Source organism: Hydra viridissima, unplaced genomic scaffold (genome assembly GCF_058129835.1).
Source record: "Hydra viridissima isolate aposymbiotic clone 2 unplaced genomic scaffold, HvirCarnegie_v1 scaffold_8, whole genome shotgun sequence".
Lineage (NCBI taxonomy): Eukaryota > Metazoa > Cnidaria > Hydrozoa > Anthoathecata > Hydridae > Hydra > Hydra viridissima.
In genome coordinates this window covers 8,559,720-8,584,871 of record NW_028324307.1, presented here as the reverse complement: position 1 = coordinate 8,584,871, position 25,152 = coordinate 8,559,720, and the positions used below count along the sequence as shown (strand labels likewise).

Below are 25,152 nucleotides of genomic sequence, written 5' to 3'. Positions count from 1 at the left end.
ACTAAAGAGCGGAAATAAGAATTCTCATGAAAAATAAAATGCGTCACAAAACATTTTTTTGTTGGACTGGAAGTTAAACAATTATCAATATCTAAGTCGAAAAAAAGAGATCATCAATTTGTAACTTTAGTTTTTAACTTAATGAAATTTACCATAATAAATTAATAATAAATAAAATGCATTTCTATAATATAACAGTATTTCTATTTATATAAACTCGGTAAAAACAATGGTCCATTAAAACTATATTAAATTTTTTTTACTATAGCGACATATTTCAAAACAAAGCTCTAGTTTTCAACATTCAAAATAACTTTGAAATTGCTGCTTATTAATTAATACTAAAACTATTACATAATGTTAGAGTGGAGTGAGTCTTTAAATAATAAGCAAAATTATCCAGATAAAAATACACTTAAAGGTTCTGACAGTCAGAAAAGAATATCAATAATACGTTTCTTGTTCGACCCAGCCTAAAAATTGAACATTTCAAAAATTTCTAATATAAAAGCACAAATATATCAGGAATACGATAATTATATTGTTCAAAGTATAACAAAGTAAAAAACAAAAAAAAACTTCACCTCCAGGGTTTCGGCGCAAGAGATATCTTCTAATTTCATCATAAACAAAAATCAACAAACTGAAAGGGAGACCAGGTAGCCACCAAGTAAAGTTCATGGGACGAAGACGCAAGCCTATGTTTACTCCAGGAGTGTATTGAAGAAAGATCGCAAGAGCGGTCTCGAAGAATATTCCGAAGTTTAAGAACCAATTTCTGAATAAAGTTACAATAAGTTAAATACTCTTTGGTGCCTAATAGACGTCGCTCCCCCCCCCCCCCCCCGCTAATTAACTTTTTAAAAATTTTCCACCCAGGACATTCTTATTCCAACCCCCCCGGCTATTAAATTTTAGAAAAAATTCCATCCAAGACAAGACTATTTTTTATAAAAATTTTCTTTTTCACTACTTACTTACGCTGCGTAAATATCATTCATTCAAATAACTTTGTTTTAAAAAAAAGAACGTTCTATTTTCTTCTTTCTATCATTACGTCATTATTCATTAAGAAAGAAATTTTCTTCTTTCTATCGTCACGTCATATCATTTACAGTACTTATTTGCTTGTACGAAAAGAATTTTTAAAAGGACAGAAAGAAGCCAATATAGTAACGTAGAAAAAATGAAGCTTGGAAAAATTGTGGAAAAGTTCAAAGAAGAGTACGATGCCGAAGTGATAAAAAACAAAGGAAAGACGAAATACGATGCAAAAAGAAAACGACACGTGCCAATAAAACCGACAACTGGATATGTTGCAAAGTCTGTCCGATTCTTTTATACTGATTTGGTCGATGCAAAAGGTGACGACCCTGAATTCGTAAAAGCAGTTAAACTTGCATCCCGTTCATACAAAGACCTAGAGCGTTTGAAACGTCAAAAACATTATTTAGTTATTGCTTTAGGTATTTAAAAAAACTCGAAATTTTCCAACCCACCCCCCGCTTATTCCAGCCCCCCTGCTTATTAAGTTTTTGTGATATTTCCAAACCCCCCCCCCCCTTCTAATAGGCACCAAAGAGTACGTTGAATCAATAATAACTTAATACGGAGAATCAATAATTTGTTAGAAAAAAACCAATTCTAAAAATTAACTTACGACATTCCTTGATGGAACAACGAAAGTCTTCTGGTTTTACTTATGATCACATCTGCCCATTGCACAACTACAATAGTGGTAAAGAAAGCGGTCTGACAAGTCAATTCTAACTCCTTGCGCTGAAAATACGTCCACTCGCTGCCGAAAGAGTCTTCTAGATTGTTAATATTCATGTCATCCCATTTACTTCTAAGTCCGAACAAATAAGATGGTAAAAATCCATTTTCTGACAAAATGACGAAGTAAGTGAAGAATCCAGCAGCAGCCTTTAAGAAAAAAGACACATGTACTTATTACGCCTTACAATATTAGCTTATGTAATAATAAGAATACAATTCCTAGTTCAAAACGCGCAAAACTCCACCCACCTGTATCATACCTATCTGCCCATATGCTAAACTAATGAGTCTTTCATTAACGAGTTTGTCCCGCAATGGGTCACGTGGCTTACGTTTCATAATATCAGTTTCAGCTTTTTCATACGCCAAAGATATAGCGGGAACGAGATCTGTTCCAAGATCAATACACAAAATAGTGATAGTACCAAGAGGTAAAGGAATACCACAAAGTATGAACATTAGGAAAGGAGAAATTTCGGGAATGTTACTAGTAAGAGTATAAGCAATTGACTTCTTTAAATTGTCAAAAATCAGTCTGCCTTCCTCCACTCCAGTAACAATTGAAGCAAAGTTATCATCTAACAGAATCATGTCTGCAGCTTGCTTAGATACGTCGGAGCCAGCTATACCCATTGCAACTCCTTAAATGATAAAGCACTATTTATAATCTTTTAACTTATTTCTAGTAAAAGAGCTGCAGTTTTATTTTTAAAAATATCATAATAGAGGTTAGATTTTTAGATTATTAAGTCAAGCTTAAAGCTTTTTACCGATATCAGCTTTTTTTAAAGCAGGCGAATCGTTAACACCATCGCCAGTGACGGCAACAATGGCGCCTAACCGCTGACACCCTTCAACAATAATCAACTTTTGTTGGGGTGATGTGCGGGCAAACACTATCTCTGTATGATGCTTTAGGATCCTATCAAGTTCCTCCGACTCTATATCTTTTAATTGACCTAATTTAATAAGAGAATTTCAAAATAAATTAAAAAATTCTAAAACGAAGCATTTTTATTAAAAATGTGTAATTTCAACAATAAAACATACCACCATGGACAACACAGGCTTTAGCATCATGTTTATTGACTTCTTGTAAAGGTATGTTCAATCGTAGAGCTATGTCTTCTACAGTTTCATTCCCTTCTGAAATGATTCCAACACCTTTTGCAATTGCTTTAGCTGTAATTGGATGATCACCAGTCACCATGATTACTTTAATACCTACCGTTGCACACAAAGTGAATTAAAAATCAACTTTTCAAAATGAACATATCATGAGAACTAATTTTACTTAAATTACCAGCGCTCCTGCACTTGCTAACAGCATCAGGGACAGCAGCTCGAGGGGGGTCAATCATACTTAACAGACCAACAAAACATAATCCTTCCAATGGGAAATTCTGTTCCTCATCAGTCTTAAACTCAAAAGTTTTAGGATATTGCTCAATAGGTAAGTAATAATGGCAAAATCCTAAAACACGCTCACCAAGACCACCTATAAAACAATGAAAGTAATAAAAACACAAAAAGAAAAAGGAAAAACATAGTAATAACATCAGAAAACAGTTTGCTTAAATTTTCATTTAGATTCTAAAAAAGATTCCCTCTGTGAATGACAAAATGATATCAATTATATTATAAAATGTTTAAAAGCAAAGAACTACATATTTAAAAAAACAATTTTATCATCATAGTGTTTGATGGCTCATCCATAATTATTCAACTTTTCAATGTTTTACTTACAAATTAGAGGAAAGGAAAGAAAATCACTTGAAAATATGCTCTATTACTATCAATTATAATTACATGAAAAAAAAAAAAAAAAAAAAAAGTTTATATACTTAATTCATAAGTTCTTCTCATCTATTTAACTACATTTAGTGGCAGTAACTGTTTTACATGGTGGTATTTTACAGTTTTCCAATTTTTGAAAGTCTATTTTATACCACTCACTTTTACGTTTTAGCAATATATCTTTTTTATTGTTAGGTTTTAATTTTTTGACAATTCTATCTATATTTGTTCCATAAAAGTTTTAGTGAAAAAATTGGTTGATTGGGACGGCCTAGTCGATCTTTCAAATATGTATTTTCTAATTCACTTACAGCCAGATGTACTATTTTTATTATCTTTTATATTATTTGTAATTTCTGGGGCAGTTAATTTATTTTACAAGTGGTAGCAATTCTTCTGTCTTTAGTAGCAGGTGTAATTCATTGACATCCTGATTGTTTCTGATTAACTGCACTTCCAGTTTCTTACTTTTTATAATATTTCATACTTTTTTTTGGGAAATATCCCCTACTGAATATTTGTATTTTGCCAATCATGTTTCTACTGATAATTTGTGTTTTCTTACCATTTTTTATAAAAATATTTAAAATAAAAAACCAACTTTGAGAAATATAACAAACTTACAATTATTATCAAACTTTACTCCAGCAAAACTAAATCAAAACTAAACTTATTGAAACATAATACAAAGGGATACAATAATGTTTATGTTTCTTAGCGTCTGTAATCTTAACATAAAGGTTGTTGTTGATAACAATGAGATGTATGTTTTTTTTTTTAAAAGTATGTTGATGTAGAGAAATGGTAAACACTCACAAGATATTGTTAAATTTACTTATTATTATTATTATTTTTTAAGCATTTTCAGCATTTTTTTAAAATTATCTATTAGTAATTTTATCACCATGATTTACAAATGTTGCAAAAATAAATATGAAATAAATAGAAAATTAAAGAAATTCTTTTAAAATTTTTTATTAGTAACTTTATCAGTAACTAAAGGACAGCATCAGACTAGCAGGTAACAAAGTTAAATGTTAGGACTTAGTTAAACTTAGTTTTTAGTTGAATAAAAACAACTATGAAATTTATTAAAAGGGACTTAGAAATATATATTCTAAAAATAACATGGCATCAATCATTTTAACAAAGATTCCCTTAAAAAAAATTAAAGAAAAAACTTTATAAAAAAATTACAAAACTTACCTAACTCCATATAAGCTTTATTGTAATTCTCCTTAATATCGTCATCAAGTGGTTGCTCTGCTCCATTCACAAGAATAGTGGAACATCTTTCTAAGATTTTTTCAGGTGCTCCTTTCATAACAAGGAGGTAACATGAGTTATTGCCATCTTCATGTTCATGAACAGATACTTGATACTTGTTGGTTGAGTTAAATGGAATCTCTGCCACTTTTTTATATTTCGCTCTAATATCCATAACATTTCCAACTGACAGCTCTATAAACTTTAAGATGGCAGTCTCTGAAGCATCTCCATTGCACTCTTTCCTATATACCAAATTAATAGTTTTAATTTTTTTTTTAAAAAAAAGAGTTCCAAAAGAATCAAAAACTAAAAAATAGAACACCATGTCTCTAATGATTTTGAATTTAAATCTTTACTTTAAATAAGATGAAGAAGAAGAAGAAGAAGAAGAAGAGAGAGAAAAAAAAAAGGAAATACAAAGTAGTTAAATAATATGAAGTTCTGCCTTGAAAATAAATAACTTCAGGGACAGGACATTTGGATGCTAGAACTTGCAAGCCTAAACCTAACCCATAAACCTAAATTGAAAAAAAAAAAAAAAAAAAAAAAAAGAAAAAGGGCTGAGCGCTTGGGAACTTGGTGGCTACTTTTCCTTTGATCAACTAAGTTATTAGAAATCTAGTTTAGCATCAATATTCTTGCACTTCAAAAATGACTAAAGTATTTTGCAAAAATCTGGGTTTGATTTGTTTTCAAAAAGAGTTGTTTCCTGAGTATTTGTATGGAAGGAAAAAAACATGGTTTGAAATTTACCAGCTTAATAACTTTGACATTTTTCAGCAAAGGTCTGCAAGTGCTACCATAAACCATTCCCTTACAGAAGCTTTTCCTAAAACACCAATACTAACAGCTTATTGTAAGATCTATTCCAAAAAATAAGCAATCAGGATAAGAAAATGTTTAAAGGATAAGCTTATACCGAACAGAAAACATTCTTAAAATCATATTTTAACAAGAGGTAAATAAACTTTGTTGAATTTTGTTTTTTATTCTTTTGAGGTTTTAAACTAGAGCAATGAAATAGTAGTAATATAGTAATACATATCGATAGGTTTGCAGTATATATGACATCAAGAATTAGTAGTGGATATTAGAGTGATTCTAAAAAATGCCCCTCAGAATATCTTTTGAAAGTTTATGCTCCTATTGTTAAATGTTGTTCCTTACTAAATAATAACTAATTTCTTAAAAAAATGATAGTTTCTTATAGTTAGAATACAAAAAATATTTTTATACTATACCAAGCCAAATATATTTTAATCTTTGTCACAAAATTTCAATAAAATGTTTCATTTAATGTACTTAATATTATAATTTTAAAATAAAGCTTGCATTTTTTTCGAGTTTTTAGCTGCAATCAGGATAAGCTTTATGTTTGGAAACCAGTTATAAAAGAAATTGATATTGATCCTCATCTCAAGTTAATTTTTGGTCTAGCTCTTAAACCAGAGCTAATTCTCTCTCACCAATTCTGTTTGTCACACAAAGAATCTTGTAATCTTGAATGGAAGAATTTTAAAAGTTTCTTGTAATCCAAGTAACTTTTAGAATTATTCCATTTTTTTGCATCAACATTAAAGAATTGTTTTATATCAAAAACATAAAATCATTTGATTTTATTTCTGTTTGCAAAATTATTAAGTTGCAGGGGCTGGAACTTGTTTAGGTCTTTTTTGATTTCACTATACAAACTTTGAAAGAAGAGTTATGGATCATTGCATCTTCTTACACTATATTTCTGTATGTTATCAAACAACCATAGATCCACTAACTTATTTGACAAATAATATAAATATTACAACATCTTCTTTACTTTGGCTTTTGTGATATTTGGTTCATTGTATTATATCAAGTCATTTATATCATTTGAACAGTAACAGAAATTTTCATAACTAAAGCCTATAATAGCTAGCCTTTTTATTACAGATGAGTTTAAACCATGCATAAAACTCATCACTCTAGTGGTTAATATTTAGAATTCTATATCAATGTCAATCAAAAGTGTTTTAAAGATAAGACAAACATTGATAAATATTTGTGAAAATCAAGGCCAAGATGAAGGCAATTTGTCATTCCATCCACATATGACTTTAATCTGTTTGTATTGATGGAATGTATTGCTTAAATTTCAGAACTACTTTCTTCTGACAACACAACAACCATGTGTCATGAGTGCCTCATATGCTGTTTTTTCCTTGATTGAGTTTGACAAATTGTTTTTGTATGAGATTAAGGCTCAACTCTTCAAGAGGTGTTTCCCAAATTCCAATGGAAAAGTTGTTCTTTATATGGATAACATGCTTTACCCATACTGCCATTGAACTGGTCTGGATGTCTTGAGTGATAATTCTGATGATATATACAAAAGATTGGTGTATAACCATGAAGTACACCAATTATGGTTTAATGTTAAATCAATACAAGGTATTTGGATAATTTAAGGCCTTAATTCCTCTAACACTAATTTATGTTTTGCATTATTTTGGTTATTTTTAGGTAAATTGTTCTTTTAGTTAAAATTTTTTTTTTTTGTGAAAACTTAATTGCTCTGCTTGTTGGAGAAGATGATTACATGATAACTAAAGTTGTTAAGCTTCTCCAAAAAAAAAATAAGAAAAAAAAGCTAACAAATCCTGCGATTCAGTTAATGAGATATTCACAAAGCTTTGCCAAAAACTGTCAAGCATAATTGTCAAAATCTGATCCAACAGTCATAGCAAAAACATGAAGCTCAATTTTCATTTCTGGCAGATAGCTTAGTGTAAAATTGTTCTCAATGTGCCTTTTCAGCAGAAGGAAAGATTTCATTCTAGAGGATAAATTTTCAACCAGAAAACATTGACAAACTGTTGAATATAAAGCAAAACTATGAAGATTAATGGAAATCAGTATCAAGTGACATAAGAGATCAGCCAGTACCTTCCATTGGATTGATTGTCATTACTAAACCTCATCTGGCCACATCCACCTAGAACATCTTAAATATTGCTTGTTTAGCTCTTTTCATTTCTTTTTTTCATTTAATACTAAATATATCTCAAAAACTTCAAAAAAATTATAGTCGAACATTTAAAGACTTTCAGAAAAAAATAATTTTGAAAAATGTATAATTTACTAAGCATTAGTGCTGCTAAGGTGAAAAATGTTTCAGAATGATTTGGTTAGGTAAAGTTTTTACTAGATTTACTTATCTTAGTCAAACTTTTTGAAAGGTTATTGTAAAGAACCATTTAATCTCATTCAAAAACTTAATCTCATTTGGAATAAAATAATTGTTAAGTATCACAGTCTTAGTTAGAAATTGGTAAAAAGTATTGCTAAAGTATCATTTGATTTCATTTTGAACCGGAAAAAGTATTGTTTAGTTAGTTTTAGTAAGCATCACCTAGTCTCATTTTTCAAATAGGGAGAAAATTATTTGTAAAGTATTGTCATTTCAAAGTTTTTTTAAATACTTTAGATACTTAATTACAGTGCTTATATTAATTTGTATAACTAAAAAATGTTTTTACATGTACCTCAGGATAGCAACATCATTTTGGTTAGGTTTGAATTCAGCTCGATTACATAATGCCCCAATTTTTGCAAGTGCTTTCCATGTTGAAGAACCTTTATCATGAGCTATTCCTGACTGATCTTCTGTTGTGTCAGCTTCAATTATCATTTTATCGAACCACATGTGTGCAACAGTCATGCGATTTTGAGTTAATGTACCAGTTTTATCAGAACAGATAACTGATGTACTTCCAAGTGTTTCAACTGCCTCTAAATGTTTTACTAGGCAATTCTTTTTTGCCATTTTTTTTGCAGTCAATGTCAAGCACACCTGGAAGTAAAATTTAGATAAATTTGAATGAAACTAAAACAGAGTGAAGACAAAACTTTGTAGCAAAATACAATTTTGTAATATCTAACACAATTAGGAAAGTTTAACATTAAAATTTTGTTATCTTTAAGCTTAATAAAATTTTCATGAAAAATGTAGTTCATATTTTTGATGAAAATTTTACTAAGTTTAAAGATAACAAAAATTTTTTTAGTAAATATTTTTTTTTTAACCATTTGTACCAGTAACTTAACCATTTTAACCAGTAAATATATTTTTTAAACCATTTGTAAATGAAGGAAAAAAAAAAAGAAATGTATTACCTCTAATAATATTTTGCTCAACTTACCTTCCTTGAGCAATTGTTTGTATAAAACTGATTTATTCTTTTACTTTAATACTGATGCAAATACTTTATTTCATGACAACTAAATTACTATTAATACATGAGATAATTGTTTACTTATTATTTATCATTTTGATAAAAGTTTTCTCATGGCTTTTATGAAATATTAAAACTCTCTGAAAATGTCAACTCTCTGAAAAATGCTTAAATTATCAATCAGGGGACAGAATATTTTAAAGTAAATAAAAATTAAAAAAAGTTAATCAACAGAATGATTGTTTACACTTTTTTTAAAAAAAAAACAACACTTTTTTAAAAAAAAAAAATTCAAAAAGTTTAGTTTACCGTAACAGTTGCAAGTAAGCCTTCTGGTACATTGGCAACAATTATACCAATAAGAAAGATGATAGCCTCTAGCCAATGATAGCCCATTGCAAGAGAAATGATCAAGAAACTTACACCAAGAAAAACTGCAACACCAGTCACAATATGAATAAAGTGTTCAATTTCTAAAGCAATAGGAGTTTTACCACTTCCCAACCCTGAGGCAAGATTAGCAATTCGACCCATAACAGTATTATCACCAATTCTAACAACTACTCCAGTTGCAGTACCTTCAACAGCATTAGTGGAAAAAAAAGCAAGGTTCTTTGTTTCAATAGGATTCTCAGATGTGCAATCAACACTGCGAGCTTGGGGTTCTGATTCTCCAGTAAGTGAAGAGTTGTCTACCTAAAAAAAAAGGATGAGAGTTGGTTTTCTTTTAGTACAAAAAAAATCAGTTTTTTATATTTTAAGTGTCAAAAATTTACTAAAGTACAAAAGAAGCTGGAAGGGTAATGTGGATTCATGAGGTAATTGATTAATTACTATTTTTGTCTGAATCTAATTTTTGGATGAAAAATGTAATGTCTGTAGCTTTTTCTTTAATAAAATACCCAACTACATTTTAGAATGCAGACCATTTTTTTTTGTTCGAAATGGAGAATAACATAAAAATGTTAACTTAAATTTTTTTTTGCTAGTTTTAAACTTCAAGAGAAATCTGTGTAAAATGGTGGACAGAAACTGAAAGGTTTTTTTTGTAGAACATAATTTTTGACAGCACAACCCTTTCATGCTCCAATTATTTTCCATAACTAAAAAAAATCCAAACTTTGTTTTTTTTTAACCTTATTTATGACAATATGACATATGAAAAAAAAAAATTAGGAAAAAATTATGTGAAGATGTCATTTGAATTTGTTGTTATAGAACAACACTTACCGCCAATGGGTATTTTTAATAAACAAACATTTTTGAGTTTTAGCAATCTTAATTCTACACTACATTTGTTAAAACAGTAATAAAATTAAAATAACAAAACAGTCAAAGAGGGATGTTAACAACAGTCAAAGAGGGATCCTGACAAACAACAAAAAATAACTGGTAGTGGATTAAAACATTTAAAACTATTGGTTGACTCCATGAAACTCATTAAAAAAATTTCATTATTTTAAAAAACACAGGCTTTATCTACCAGTTCATACATTAAATATATGTAAAACCATTTCCACACTGCCTACAACGACTTTGTTTGTGTAATGTACATGATTAAGAAATTTATTTACTGAAGTCATTTTATTATTTATACTTTCATCATCAGAACTTTCATCTACACTAAACTCTGATTTTGAGCAAGTAAAATCACTGTACATGTACAAATCCTTTTCTATATTTGTATTTTCAAGATCACTATTATTATTATCACTATCAACATCACTATCGTCAAAATCTATGACAAAAGCTTCCTCGGAAACTAACTTTGTTATAACTTTATGTGAGTGTTTAGAAGAATAAAAAATTTTTAAAAGTGCCATTATTTCTTTTACTTTAAGTTCTGAAAATAAATAAATTGCATCAAATTACACACACTCACATACACACACATATATAATATATACTTATGTGTGTATATAAACATGTACTAAGTACACCCAGTAAATAACATAGCATAGTACTCAACATAACCATAAGTAACATATAATCACACTCACAGTAATACATATTATATTTACTAAAAGATAAAAATAAGAATAATGATATTATAAATGATAATAATTATAACAATATTTTAATCTTTAAACTTGTTTTAACAATTAAATGATAAAAAAAATATTTTGATTAAAAAATCTTATCACATAAATAAGAACAGTAATATGTTAAACTAACATTAAATATTTTTTTCAAAACAAGATTAGAATTATAAATCCTTTAAATTAGTAGTATTCGCTGTCTGTTCCTAGTACCGACTTCACCCATAAAAAATCATCTACAAATGTCAGTGGTACTCTGAAATAGTAGACTTTTTCTACAGCCCTTTTCAACTTTCTTTATAAAATAATATTGTTTTCAATCAGTTAGGATGCACTATTTGCATTGGGGAAGCTTAGTTTAATTTGTTGTTATACAACAACCCAGCGCATGAAAGGGTTAAGTTCTTATCTGTTATTCAGCCCATAGAATATGCTAAAACTTTAAAAAGGTCCATTGAGGCAAAGTATAAGTAAAAGATTTTACAGAGATTTACTTAGAATTTGAAAAAAAATTCCTTTAAAGTTGAATTATGTATTAGGTTTATCCAAAAGTATTCATAAAATCAGCAATCAAAATTTGGTCTAACCTCACCTGAATGCAGGTAAAAACAGAATGACAGAATATTATTGGTTCATGACTTGTTTTTTAAGTCAACTTACTATTTTTAAATGGGAAAATTAGTTTTATGTTATATAAAAAACATAAGTTGAAGTGCTTTCTCCACATAATATTTTCATATTTTTAAATTTAAAGGAACATTGTAAACAGCTAGAAATCTATTACACCAAAATATATGGTAGAGGTATGTTCTTTTTTGTCAAATTTAGCTTCTATTATTAACATAAGGACTTGTCAAATCAGAATATATCTGAATATTTACCAAAATATAATCTATATATTAAATTGAATATGCAAATAAAGTGGCTATATTTTTTGTAGTTTTTGATTTTTAGATTTTGCATATTTCTGTTAGATTTATGGTGAACTGACGTTTGTTAAACAGAAAAAGAAATTTATACTACTTAAAAAGAAAGCATATGAACTTTATTTTGGATTCAAAGTATGTGATAAGAATAGAACTGGGGCAACTCCTGTATGCTATATGTCTACCACAAGTAAACTCAGAAAATGCATGTATTGCATGTTCCAAATGAATGTCAAATATCATCATATTTGACCTTCATTTGGAATATCATTGAATGAATTTTATATCTATGATGCCATTTGTCTTGTGTCCCATAGTAAAATCTAAAAATTTATAGACAAATTTTGACAAGTATTAGAGGACATTAGAGGCTGTAGAAGATAAAATCAAGTTTTCTGATGGATGTCTTGCATTCTGCCATTGATGATGAAATGTCATATTTAAAGGCCTGTGTAAAGATGAGGGTAGGTAATTTTGAAAAAACATTTTATAGCAACTATGAAAAATCACTAGCAATTTTTTACTATAATCAAAAACTTTAGAAGGTATATATGGCAGGGCTAGGACATAACACTTATCTCATCTTGTAGATCAAAAAAATATTTTGAATACAAAAATTAAGAAATAGAGTTGATATAGTATAGAGCTGAGTAAAACCTTGACTTACTTTTAATCCCTTGCATTCAACAATACGAATATCAGCTGGAATTCGATCTCCAAACTTTACAAAAACAATATCTCCTACAACACACTGCTCTGCATTAATAGTAATTTTCTGTTTATCACGCAATACAATGGCTTCCTGTGGTATCATTTTTTTAAAACTTTCCATGATTTTTGAACTCTTGGATTCCTAAATAAATTTAATAAAGTAAATATTTTTTAATTCAAAATCTTTTGTAAATAAGTAAAAATGTGTTTATATTACACATGCATAAAAAAGATTTTCTTAAATAAGATAAGTTAAAATAATTTTTAACAATTAATAAAAACATTTTGTAAAAGATGTCTTTGTATGGAAAAATACTATTAAATTTGAGATTGTAATAGTTTGGTATGGCAAACATATTTTGTAATAATTTAATCCGAAAGAACAGAATTTTCACTTAAAATTCCTCTAAAGAAATTTTAAACTCAAAATAATTCAAAATGCAAACTTTTAGTGGAGGGTCCACCCCTCTTTTAAACTCAGAGCCACATACAGAAAGACAGATTATTCAAGAAATTTAATTTCAAAACAATAGTATACCAAATGATAATTTTAGCATTTAGCTTTTTAGAAAACGTTCTCAGTATATAGAAAAGCATCTCAGGTGAACTTTTATGGCAATAAACCTGCAGAGAAAAAAATTTGACTTCTCTTAGACATTTCAACTAAGGAAAATGTAAATAAGCTACAGAAGTAGACACTACTGAAAAGTTTGACAGACTGATACAAGTTCCTGCTCCCTGTAGTGATAAAAGAAGTGACAATTAAACAGGAAATGTGTTCTATAACTTAGCCAAGCCCTTAATGGTTTATTCTAGAGTTAAATCTTTTAAATGGAAACGTTTATTTGAGTAGATTATACTGGATAATAGAGTATTAAATACTATCACAGATAGTTCCACTTAAATTTTGTAATGTGAGTCATGATAAACCTTATGAAATAAATAAACATGATGTTATTAGGGGAAAAAAAAAACTGATGAGAAAGCTTTAACTTTAGGGTGATCAACTTTGGACTGCTGGATAAATTATATTATTTAATTATAGAGTATAAACTTCGTTTAGGGTATTGAATATCAGAAAGATTCAAGCAAAAACTAACAAAGAAAAAATTCCTATTCAACAAAAACTAAACAAAATATCTAATAAAAAACAAATTGAGGGAAAAGCTGTATCTAGCTGTAGCCACACCTGAACAAGATTTTGATAATAAAAAAACATGAAACACAGCCATGAGGGCTTTTGAGACAACAGGTATTTACTCAAGCTACTGGTGCTAAAAATGGATATAATTCTCAGTCAGAAATTTTTGAAAGCAGCATGAAGACAATTATTTTCTGCAAATTGAGTTACATTGTGAAATTTTGGATTTGTTTTTCAATAATGATTAGTTGCTTGTTCAATAAAAATTATTGTTCTAATATAATTTTTCTGAGTTCAAAGCATTCAAATTTAAGAAAATTCAAATTTGGAAAAGACCAATTAAAGAATGATAGTTTCTGTAAGCAGAAAGGTCCATTCCTGACATTTCTTACAAAATTTTAATAATATTTTTAGAACTCTTATAACTTTTTCTCTTAAAAGTTTTATACACATTAATTTAGAAACAATAGCATGGGTCTGTGCCTGTAGAATAGTAGTTAGCGGTTAAAGAGATTTACTTACCGTGATTGGATTCCTCAACAAAAAAATAGTATATGCTGAAAATTTCAATGTTCAATCTATAAAAGCAAATGAGTTAAAGATAATTTAGTTTAAGCCAATTGTTCACTTCTAAACTATGTTTCACATGGTTCTTGCATAAAAAGACAAATATGATGCATGATAGCTTTAAATCATTTACTATATGTTACTATGGAGAAGAGATTGTGGAAGAGGTTTCTTTGGCTAACATGAAATAACTTCTATTATAGAATATTTTTTATTCCATGTTTAAGCCTGATGAAATAAATATAGAATACTAGAAGATTTACCAACAAAAAGAAGGCCACATATATACCAACATACCAAAAAGAAGGCCAAATATACCAAAGAAAAGGCCACAGTAAAGAGAGGATTAACAAGATTACGGACAGAAATTAATTTTTATGCATCTATAAGTTGAGCTCATAATTATTAATGATAGAGGTGTAGGTGAACCATAAACAACTCATAATATCACTGCAGAGATCATAAGTTAATTATAATCTGGAGAGAACTTGACATAACAAATTTTCCTTCTTATCACGAAGTGATAAGAGATCTGTTTATTTGCTTCTGAGGCTTCCCATTTTGCTATGGCAAGGAAGCATCTCATATGCACCATGAATCATAAGATGAATTTTATATCTATGATGCCATTTTTAATTAATATGACTTGGTTTGTTTCTATCCTGTGTATCTAGAGATGACAAAATATTTTAAGCTTGCATTTTTGAATAAAATTAATTAAGAGTTCATTAAAAGTGTTCTGATTGCCACAAGTTTTTTTGGAGTGTTTTTAGGCTATTTAGTGATATAGAGATAACCTAAATATAGTAACAAAACTAAATTCTGAAAAAAGTTGTAATTCAGTCCACCTATTGGACATGTACCTATAGAACTATTTAACTTATTGAACTGATTTAAAAACCAATCAAGATGATAAAATACATGCAGATGAACTAGGATAAGGCTGAAAATAAAATAACTAGTGTCAGTTTCTCTGGAAAATATTCAGTGAAAACTAATATTTAAAATTCTTTAAAAAACAGAGATAAAAATCTATTTGATTTTTATTTTTACTTTAAGAAATTACAGTAGAAGAAAATTTTGAGCTCTATAAACTTAAGAACAGAGCAATATTTTTTTAAATTTATAAAATAAATTTTAAAGAATTTAATGTAAAAACCTATAAATGTCTTTACCTGATAATAGGAAAAACAACCAGTAATAATGACTACAACTGCCAAAACAACACCTAAATACAGTTCATCATTGCTAGGATCTTTTTCTTTTAATGAGCGAATACCATAAGCAAAAAAACAAAGAATAGACCCTGCCCACAAAAGCAATGAAAAACCTCCAAACATTTGCTTGCAAAACTTAACCCACTCTGGAGTTTGCTTAGGAGGGGTAAGGGCATTAGGACCATCTCGCTCTAAATTACGAGCAGCAATATGAGATGATAATCCATCATCTATGCTAGTTTCATATTTTGATAGCAAATCTTCAAGGGTCATGCTATGCTCTGTCTATGAAAGAAATTAAACAGTATTTTATACATTAAAAAAAAAAAAAAAATCAGATTTGATTGTACCTTATTGTAATTTTGATGGTAGTAAGACTGATGGAAAAATTCAGACTCATAGGTACACTGCTAGGTCCTCCAACTTGGATTAAAAGTAAACCCATATATCAAAAGCTAATTTTTCTCAAAACAGTTTTTAACATATAATAACAACTTCTGTGTATTGCTGATGACACTGTGTGTTAAGCATGTTTATCTTGAATATATACAGTTTTAGCTTGAAGTTTTAGAAAAATGTCAAAATGAGAAGTGTTCCTTGTAGGAGGAAGAGATGTTAGCTAATATTAAACTTCCATCTGGTAGTTGTATTTTAAAGTACTACCATTACAGGTTTCTCATAAAGAACACACAAAATTCAATTGTCTCAGTGATGTGAGTTCTTGTTCCCTAGACAATAAAGTTCAAGCAAGCTGTACCAAAGTGGATACTTCAACAAAAAGTATTTTTGTGTTCTTAACCAAGTGAAAAAGATTAGGTTGAAAACAGGGATTCTTTTTCTCATCAAAAGTCAAGCAATTTGGTAACTTTTTTTTTTAATTCAAAGGTAATGACAAAACCTACAGGTCAGGACATAAAAAAACTGAGAGTGACTGTTATCATAACCTGTCCAGTATGTTCAACCTATTTGCATTTTTCCTGTTGACAGTAGTGAAGCAAGCACAAAAACAAAAACAATTCAAGAAATCCTTGAAGAATAGGAAATATTTGATGTGATTGAATTTCTGTTATTTGATACAACTCCCATAAACACTGGATGATTAAATGGTGTTTGTATGCAAATAGAGAAGTACAGGGGAAAAGCTATGGGACAATTAGCTTGCAAACATATGTATGAGCTTTATATCAAGATATGAAACATTATTTATCTTTGTTGATATCTTATGCAATAGGCAAATTAAAATCTAAAAATATTAAAAACAAGTGTTGACAAACATTTCCTAAAATTTTCAGCTTTTATGCAATACTTTTACTAGAACGACAAAAATCTTAGGTCCAACTGAGTTACTATTTAAGAAATTGTTTCTGTGCAACATATGCCCTTCCTCAGGGGCATATGTTGCACAGACCTTAAGAAAAATAGAGAAGAGCCTTTTTTTTTGTTAATCAAGGTAAATAGTATTTTTTTGTCAATCAAAGTAAAAATTACAAAACTTTGAACCCAATAAAATACTTATTTTATTGAATTATCAAAAAAGATAAATATTAAAATTGCTTTTATTTTTAATTTACACAATTTATAATTTGCTGTAAGTTTTTAAAGAAATAAGAAATTTCTGCTAACTAATGTAATTTGTAAACAATAATTAAGAAACCATTTTGAGAAAAATTAGCTTTTATTATATGGATTTTCTTTACGTCCAAAGTGGAAAGATATAAAAAAAACCTATTGTAACCATGGTATTTTTGCAAAACTTTGACTTTTTCAGGTTTTAAATTACCAAAAAATCTTATTTCATAAAAAAAAAAAAAAATTGAAATTTTAAACCCAAAGTGCAAGGCTTAGCAGCACACCTATGAAACTGAAATTTTCCAGGGGTCCTACTAAAATCTATATTCACAAAAAAGTAATGTTTTTTGACAGAATTATATATATATATATATATATATATATATATATATATATATATATATATATATATATATATATATATATATATATATATATATATATATATATTATATATAAATTTAACTAACCATCTCAAGTTCTTTTTTAAGATCTTCCATTTCAGCTTTGTTCTTACTCTTTTTACTGGGTTTTTTTCGTGCACATTTCTTTGTAGCAATAGAATAGCTGTCTGCATTCTTTTTAAAAAAAAAAAACAAATATAATTAAAAAAAAAAAATTTAAAAATAGTTACAATCTTGAAATGTATTTTTAAATTAAAACAACAACAATTTAACAAAACTAGTGATTCAGATTTATTGTTTTAATTCAAAAATGTAAACATTTTCAGTAATTCTAATTTAAATGTTATTTTGTTGACGAACTTATCTGTTTAAGAAAACTCAGACAGATCTAATTCGTTTATTTAGAGTAATCTCGACTTTTCAAAGACAAAACATAAATAAAGACCTTTATCAAAATATTAGCGGATATTTAATTCATCATCTATTAGAACTATTTTCTATCAATTAAAAACTATTAAAACTGCTAAATGCATCAATTTTATTTTATTAAATTATTTTAAAACAAAATCTCAACAATTGATAATACGTATTAAGCAAATTAAATCTGTTAAGTTACTAATACACTATTTTGTAAAAAACATAAAATAGCTGCTTACTGCTTTTGATTCTAATTCCCCTGGATCCGCCATATTTAGAAATATTCTTTTCAAATTCTTTTTAAAAAGTATAGAGCTCTTTTGAGTTTCCAAACGAAAAATTCTTCTACAACTCTTCAACTTTACCGAACAATGCAAAGCGCCTCAGAAAACTTTTTCAAATTCACGCACCATATATAGTTCACAAACTACCATATAAAGCTTGTATTTTGAAATGCCTTCTGGGAGCCGCATTTTTTTGCGTGTTTTTGGTTGCTTTTATATTCTTTTTCTTTTCCACAGTTGTAAGCTGAAGTGGTTTTCATGAAGAATTTGATTTGTTAATTTTCAAGCACTTTCTTTTTTCTTTTGTTTTTAAAAGGGAAAATCAAAAATCATTTGTTATTTATTATCAATTATTCATGATTCGAGAAAAACTTTTGAGTCAATAAGCATTATTATTTAATCTGCGAGTTTAGAGATTTCGCTCCGCTAGAGATTTTACACCTCTAGAACTTTCACTCTGCTAGAAGGGTTACTTATTCTCTTTCGTTCCAAAATGTTTAAGGCAATTTTTTAAATATTTACAATACCTTTTTTTGTATTGACTTCATGGTTAGTTTGTATATATTTGGTCTAAATTAGCATTTATTGATTATAAAGTTTGACCTAAATAGGCATTTATTGAGAAATTTCACAATCAGTAAGTATTTTTATCGGAGGAAAAGTGAACATGCTAATTGCTCACACTTCTGCACATATTCTCTTTAAAATTTTGGCTTGGTAGCAATGAAAAAAATCATATATATTTACATTATTGTCTTGGACGGACATGTCACACATGTTTACTTGCAATGTTGCAAGTATTTGTATCGACAATAACATCTATATATATATATAATAATTACATATAGCTTAAAAAAGCAATCACCATCTTGCCCAGCTTCATCATCCTCATTCTAACCTCCATCATCACCTAACATCAATCAGCATCAATCTCCAACGATTCGCCAACCTCAAAGTTTAACAAAAATACTAGTGACTCTTGCTATAACGTATCAAATGTTACAACTTTTCACAGAAGACTTGAGAGCAATTTGAAAAATCTTTTACAAAACAACCGTGTTGGTACACACACAAAAAAAAACAAGAGTCAATATTTCGAGAGTAGAAGGCCTGATCCAGTGATGATGATAATACCGATTATGTATATTTAAATATTTCTAAGATTTTTTTTTTTTTTTTTTTTCATTTACATTTGATTTTATCGAAGATGTATATTTTTTACTTATATTTACAAGCTATTTATAATAAAAAGATAAAATATTAAGTCCAAATTAAGATTATTTACGGTGATGCGCACGCTATCATTAAATGGTTATTATTGTGGAGACGTTCGTAAATTTGGTACATTCTTGTTTTTATGATAGCAAGCACTCACCACAAAAAAATTGCAGGTTTGTGTTGAAATTGCTTCTGAACATTCTTCCCATCTTTGACGGATTCCAATCCATCGAATATTTAACTTTCAAGTTCGAGAGAACATTGTTTGATATCATAGTTTGATATGTTTGATCATATAAACTCTTTCGTACCAACTTTAACTTATACGTTTCTGACATGCCCAACTCTACCCAAATGCACTTCTATTACTCTTCTAATTTGCCAATTTCCGCTGGGCTATCTGGAAAAATTTCTTTTACAATGTCACATTTTTAATCTCTAACTGTTCACGATTCCACTTATACCGTAGTGAAAGCGAGGGAAGTCACTCTTGTATCCACTGTTTCAAAAAATATCGAGCCAACTTTTGCACTTGACCCCAACATTTCCTGGGATAGTAATCTTTAGTATCAAAGGAATCAGGAGCCCACTGTTATCATGGGATCCGATACTGCCAATCTAGCTAAACCGAGAATGCAACCTATCTGGGGTGACAGTGTACACATCCCAGCCTTACCTGGTGCAAAATTTGAAATCTTTTAGGTACGTCTGCGGGAAAAAAGTGACTTTGAAGTTACAAAACTGGAAAAAATTTTTGATATAGCAAAACTGCTATAAAATCCATACCATTAATCATAGACCAATAAAGTTTGGTGGTAATGTAGCCTACGCCAATACCAAGATTTGGGTAAAATTATATCCCAATCTCTGCAGTATTACAAAAGTTATGGTACTTTTAGTGTTGATTTTTTGTTCATTTTTTTACTTTCAGTGCAAAACTTTTCCGATTATAGCCAATTGCAAGCCCCAAGGCCATGATGTGGGTAACAGATGTGCTCTAGTTGAATATAACAACAGCTTTATAAAAAAAGGATTTTCATGTTCCTACCAAAATAAACATTTTGGTAGGAACATGAAAATCCTTTTTTTATAAAGCTGTTGTTATATTCAACTAGAGCACAACAACAGTGTTGACCTCCTAAACTTGGTTTAGGAGCTCAACACTGTTGTTCTTGATTGAGCCCTATTTACAGCATATGCACCTTTTTCTATACAAAACCTTATATGAAAATATAATGTTTTATATAGAAAATATATATAATGCCCCATAAACATTCTTCTAACTAAACTACTAGCTTAGAAGTTTGTTGAGATATTTTTACAGATTTTTTGGTGAAAATTAGAAAAGATCTTGACATTTTTTACTCTAGTAAGTTTGCGTTTATTCTACACATGGATCTAGCCCTAAGAATTTGTGAGCAAAGCAAAGAAATGTGTTGAAAACGTTTTGCATGTGATCTTCAACTGGTTAACATGTATTGTGTGCTGAAAAACATACTTCATACTTAAAAACAGTCAAAAAAAAGCCTAAAATTCCTTAGTGGTTTGTTTTCAAAATCATTATCAAATGTGCAAACTGTAAAGTCTATTGGACTGCTTTCTATTTCTTGTGATATCTTGACACTCTTTAATTTATTTGACATGGCATTTAAAGCATTGGTCAGCTTACTATTTTCAAATGGCACTAAACTTTGACATAACATTGACACAAGTTTTAAATATTTTTTTTTGAAATTGACTATAATTCATTATAATGGGTTACTTATGAGCTTAAGTTATCTTTTAACAAACAATATTATTCCATTAAAATGAAGCTTAACGGATGAAAATTTTTGATAACTTTTTAAAGATGTTTGCTATTCAAATCCACAAGACAGCTGAACAGCTTTCTTTTGTATTCTGGGTGGGTTTTATCTCTTTTGAGTCTTGACCAATGCTGGTGAAAATCTTGATGTGCAGTCTCAACAGCCTGTTCGCTGAATTGTCCTAAGGGCAATTTTTTCATGTTTTCAAAGTCCTTGATGTGCTGGAATACTGTGTGGATTTTTGGCGTGATGCTTCCGAGTTGCATGTTCTTAAACTGCCTCCGCAAGCAAGGTTCTTTGAGTCAATATCACATCAACAACAAGGGTGCATGCTTGAGTGTGTTTGAAGTCCACTAACGATGTTGGCAACTTTCATGTCACATGCAATAATCAACTTCAGAGCGTCCGCATTGATGAGTGACCAGACCTTTTGAATGTTAGAAAGAGTTTCTGACAAATCTTCGGAGACTGCAACAAGAATTTGTCTTTCACACCTGTTGCTTTTGCTGCTCTGGAACTCAGAAGTCGTTTTTGAGGTGGTGAGTTCAATACATCTTGTTCTGTGGAACTCTCAATAACACTGAGACAATACTTGAGGAAAAGTTTGTCTCTATCAATGCCTAATTTGACAAAGTAGCCACCTGAAGTTTCTCTAGATTGAATGACTTGACTAACCAGGACAGAAAAATCTTTGCAATGAACAACAACATGGTTTTTGTCACAACCTTTGGAATCTGTGGTTTTAAAGTCTGTACAAGTAAAAAGTCCTTCAGCTGTTGACCAGCCATTTAAAAATTGGCATAAAAGTTGGGCTCAACCATATTCTTGTCTGATGACTGATGGAGAGTTTTCACTAATTTTTTGATCCCATTGTTGGAGAGGCTAGTGTTAATTTGTACATTGATGAGGTCTTGGGTTGTCAATGTTGATGTAGCAAAAAGTGATCTTGCTGCGCTTGACTCTATAGAAAATTTGCATTCATTACCTCCAACAAACAAAAACTGCAAAAGCTATAACTTTCTATTGGTTACTTACGATAATATAGTTTTATAATTGTTTGGTCTAGGAATTAATTCGTGCGGTTTGATAAGGGATTACGAAACTAGCTTATTGTCTCAGCGTTTCGTTTAGCCACGCATGCGTGCGAAGATCACTGTTATTGCGCATCATTTTTATTATAAATCATTTGATTTAAGCGTAAACAACACTATTTTTAATTTAACTGATAATGTCGATTTTTGTTCCTGATAAAGTGTTTTTGCGGGGGATTCTTCTTCATTACTTTAACATGAAGAAAAGTGCTACCAAAAGTCATCGTATTTTGGTTGAAGTTTATGGTGACCATGCTCTAGCTGAGCGAACGTGTCAGAAGTGGTTTGCACGGTTTAAAAGTGGTGATTTTTGTTTGGAAGACCAAGAGCGACCAGGACAGCCGAAAAAATTTGAAGATGCAGAATTGGCAGCATTGCTCGATCAGGATTCTTGTCAAACGCAAGAGGACCTCGCAAAATCGTTAGGAGTTGAACAATCAACAGTTTCCAGACGCCTCAAAGCCATGGGTATGACTAAAAAAATGTCTCATTGGGCTCCACATGAATTGAAAGACAGAGACGTGGAAAGAAGAAAGACCATTTGTGAATTGCTGCTTGAAAGACAGAAAAGAAAGGGATTTTTGCATCGAATTGTTACTGTTGATGAGAAATGGATTTATTACGAGAATCCTAAACGAAAAAAGGCCTGGGTAAAGCCAGGTGAACCAGGTACATCACAACCCAAACGGAATATTCACTGTGCAAAGGTTATGCTGTGTATATGGTGGGATATGAAAGGTGTGGTGTACCATGAGCTTCTGACACCTGGTGAAACTACTAATGGAGAACGTTATCGACGACAATTAATGCATTTGAAGCAAGCTCTGGTCATAAAACGACCAGATTGGGGTAACAGATATGATAAACTCGTTTTTCAGCATGATAACGCTCGACCACATGTCGCAAAATCTGTCAAAAACTATTTGGAAAATGTCGGATGGGAAGTGTTACCCCACCCGCCGTATTCTCCGGACTCCTTCTGACTACTACTAGTTCGATTGCATGAATAACGATTTGATTGGACAGCGCTTCACTTCTTCAGAAAATATCGAAAAATGGGTCTCTGATTGGATCACTTCTAAGGATGAAGCATTTTTTCGACACGAAATTCGTAAATTGCCGGAGAGATGGGCAAAAGTAGTGACTAGCGATGGACACTATTTTCATTAATGTATTCATCCATTTAGTTTTTGAAATAAACTTTTAATTTTCAATTAAAAACCGCACGAATTAATTCCTAGACCAAATAACTTTTGCCGAAATTGGAGTAACAGGAAGTCGATGATCTTCAGATGCTTTTGCCAAACGAATTGTGCCTTTTAGACATAAAAATTTTTCTGGTAAAAGTAAGTAATTTTACTTATAGTCTACATTTTCTTTGAAAGGATATTGTGTAAGAGAGTTAAATGCAGTGAAAAAAAACTTGCAGTAAAGCATAGTTGATTTAGTTTGGGCAACAACTGCTCTGAATTGTTTTAGATATTTTATCCCTATCGTCAGCATTATTGTAGCTTTCTCGCAACAAACATATCTATAAAATGATAATTGTTTTCTCTCCAAAAAACCTCTCTTTACGAATTTTCTTGTTCATTTATACCGGATACCCAGCAAGCACACGACGTTGAAACAACGTTAAAATAACGCTGATCAACATTATTTCAACGTCGTGTGCTTGCTGGGTAGTTTTCCAAAAATATCCTACAAATATCGTCCTAAAAAACCGCTTACACATTTTTATTATTTTCACAGGTAAGAAATATTGAAATTGTTAAACCTGCAACGCTAATGATCATTGGCGATCTTCTATTTGACTTATTAAGTAAATTTTTCGAGATCTTCCGTGTTATCATTCGGTCTTATTTTTATAAGGTTTTTCATTCCGTGATTTCAAGGCCTTCTTAAACAGGCCGCGACAGCTCATTTTCCGTAAAATTTGCGAAGGCCGACTTTTTTACGGTTAAATTTTTTTTTTTCCTTACTTTTGTAAACAAAATTCAGAATCAAATGAAGAGCTTTATTAGGACAAAAAATATTCATTAAATTTCGGAAGCAAATATTGTGGGAATTTTTTTTACGTTTATAAATAAGTTAATTACAATAAAAATTAAAAGAGTTTAGCTAAAAATGACTAAATCTCATTTTCATAAACTATGTTTATTTTAGCTGTTTAACACTTGTGATACAAATAATAATTTTTTTGATAAAAACAAACAAATATGTTAATTTTATTTTATTAAAATTATTTTGACTTTTTTTACTCAAAGTATTTTATTTTGAAGTTGAAAGTTTTGCTTGTTTTATTAAAGATTCCTTCCCAAAATCTTCAGAGTATTTTTTACAATATTAGTTTTAAAAAATCTTTGCCAAAATGCAGCAAACTTTTTTAACACTTCGAACAACCAATTGAACTTTACTATTGCAGTTAATAAAAATGTCAATTAAAAATCTCTTGCACAGCAATGGCAAAACTTTATTCACAAGTGTCACTTCAAATATAAAAAAAAACAATAAAAAACAACATAGACTAAATTGTCAGAAGGTTCTCTTAGTCTTCCCCTGTTCAAAGAACTAATCAAAGTTTCATATTTTTGAAACATATCAAAGGTGTCTGTTTCTTCTAAAATTGAATGTAATTCTGGAAGCTTGTAAGCAATAAAACCTGCAATATATAAAAGCCCTTGTTTGCATTTCATTCATTTCAGAAAAGAAA

The 25,152-nt window shown here is 29.7% G+C and overlaps 1 protein-coding gene across 1 annotated transcript; it reads right to left on the bottom strand.

Moving 5' to 3' along the window:
* Positions 1-117: 117 nt before the first annotated feature.
* Positions 118-18,452, bottom strand: LOC149884898 (sodium/potassium-transporting ATPase subunit alpha). Its single transcript, XM_090095139.1, has 14 exons — positions 18,284-18,452; positions 17,694-17,801; positions 15,613-15,939; positions 12,686-12,871; positions 9,363-9,749; positions 8,364-8,671; positions 4,783-5,087; positions 3,083-3,277; positions 2,830-3,003; positions 2,550-2,738; positions 2,029-2,420; positions 1,661-1,926; positions 585-778; positions 118-473 (listed from the first exon to the last, which is right to left on the bottom strand). Exons 1-14 carry the CDS (start codon positions 18,314-18,316, stop codon positions 445-447), a joined length of 3,093 nt encoding a protein of 1,030 aa, XP_089951265.1. The 5' UTR covers positions 18,317-18,452; the 3' UTR covers positions 118-444.
* Between the last annotated feature and the right edge of the window lie 6,700 nt (positions 18,453-25,152).

Excerpts from the sequence above, each read along its gene's own strand:
- LOC149884898 (XM_090095139.1), bottom strand. The coding sequence starts at position 18,316 with ATGGCGGATCCAGGGGAATTAGAATCAAAAGCA. Across the intron at positions 2,739-2,829 it reads AGCCTGTGTTGTCCATGGTG|GTCAATTAAAAGATATAGAG; the intron begins GTATGTTTTATT and ends TTATTAAATTAG. Across the intron at positions 474-584 it reads CTTGCGCCGAAACCCTGGAG|GCTGGGTCGAACAAGAAACG; the intron begins GTGAAGTTTTTT and ends TTCAATTTTTAG.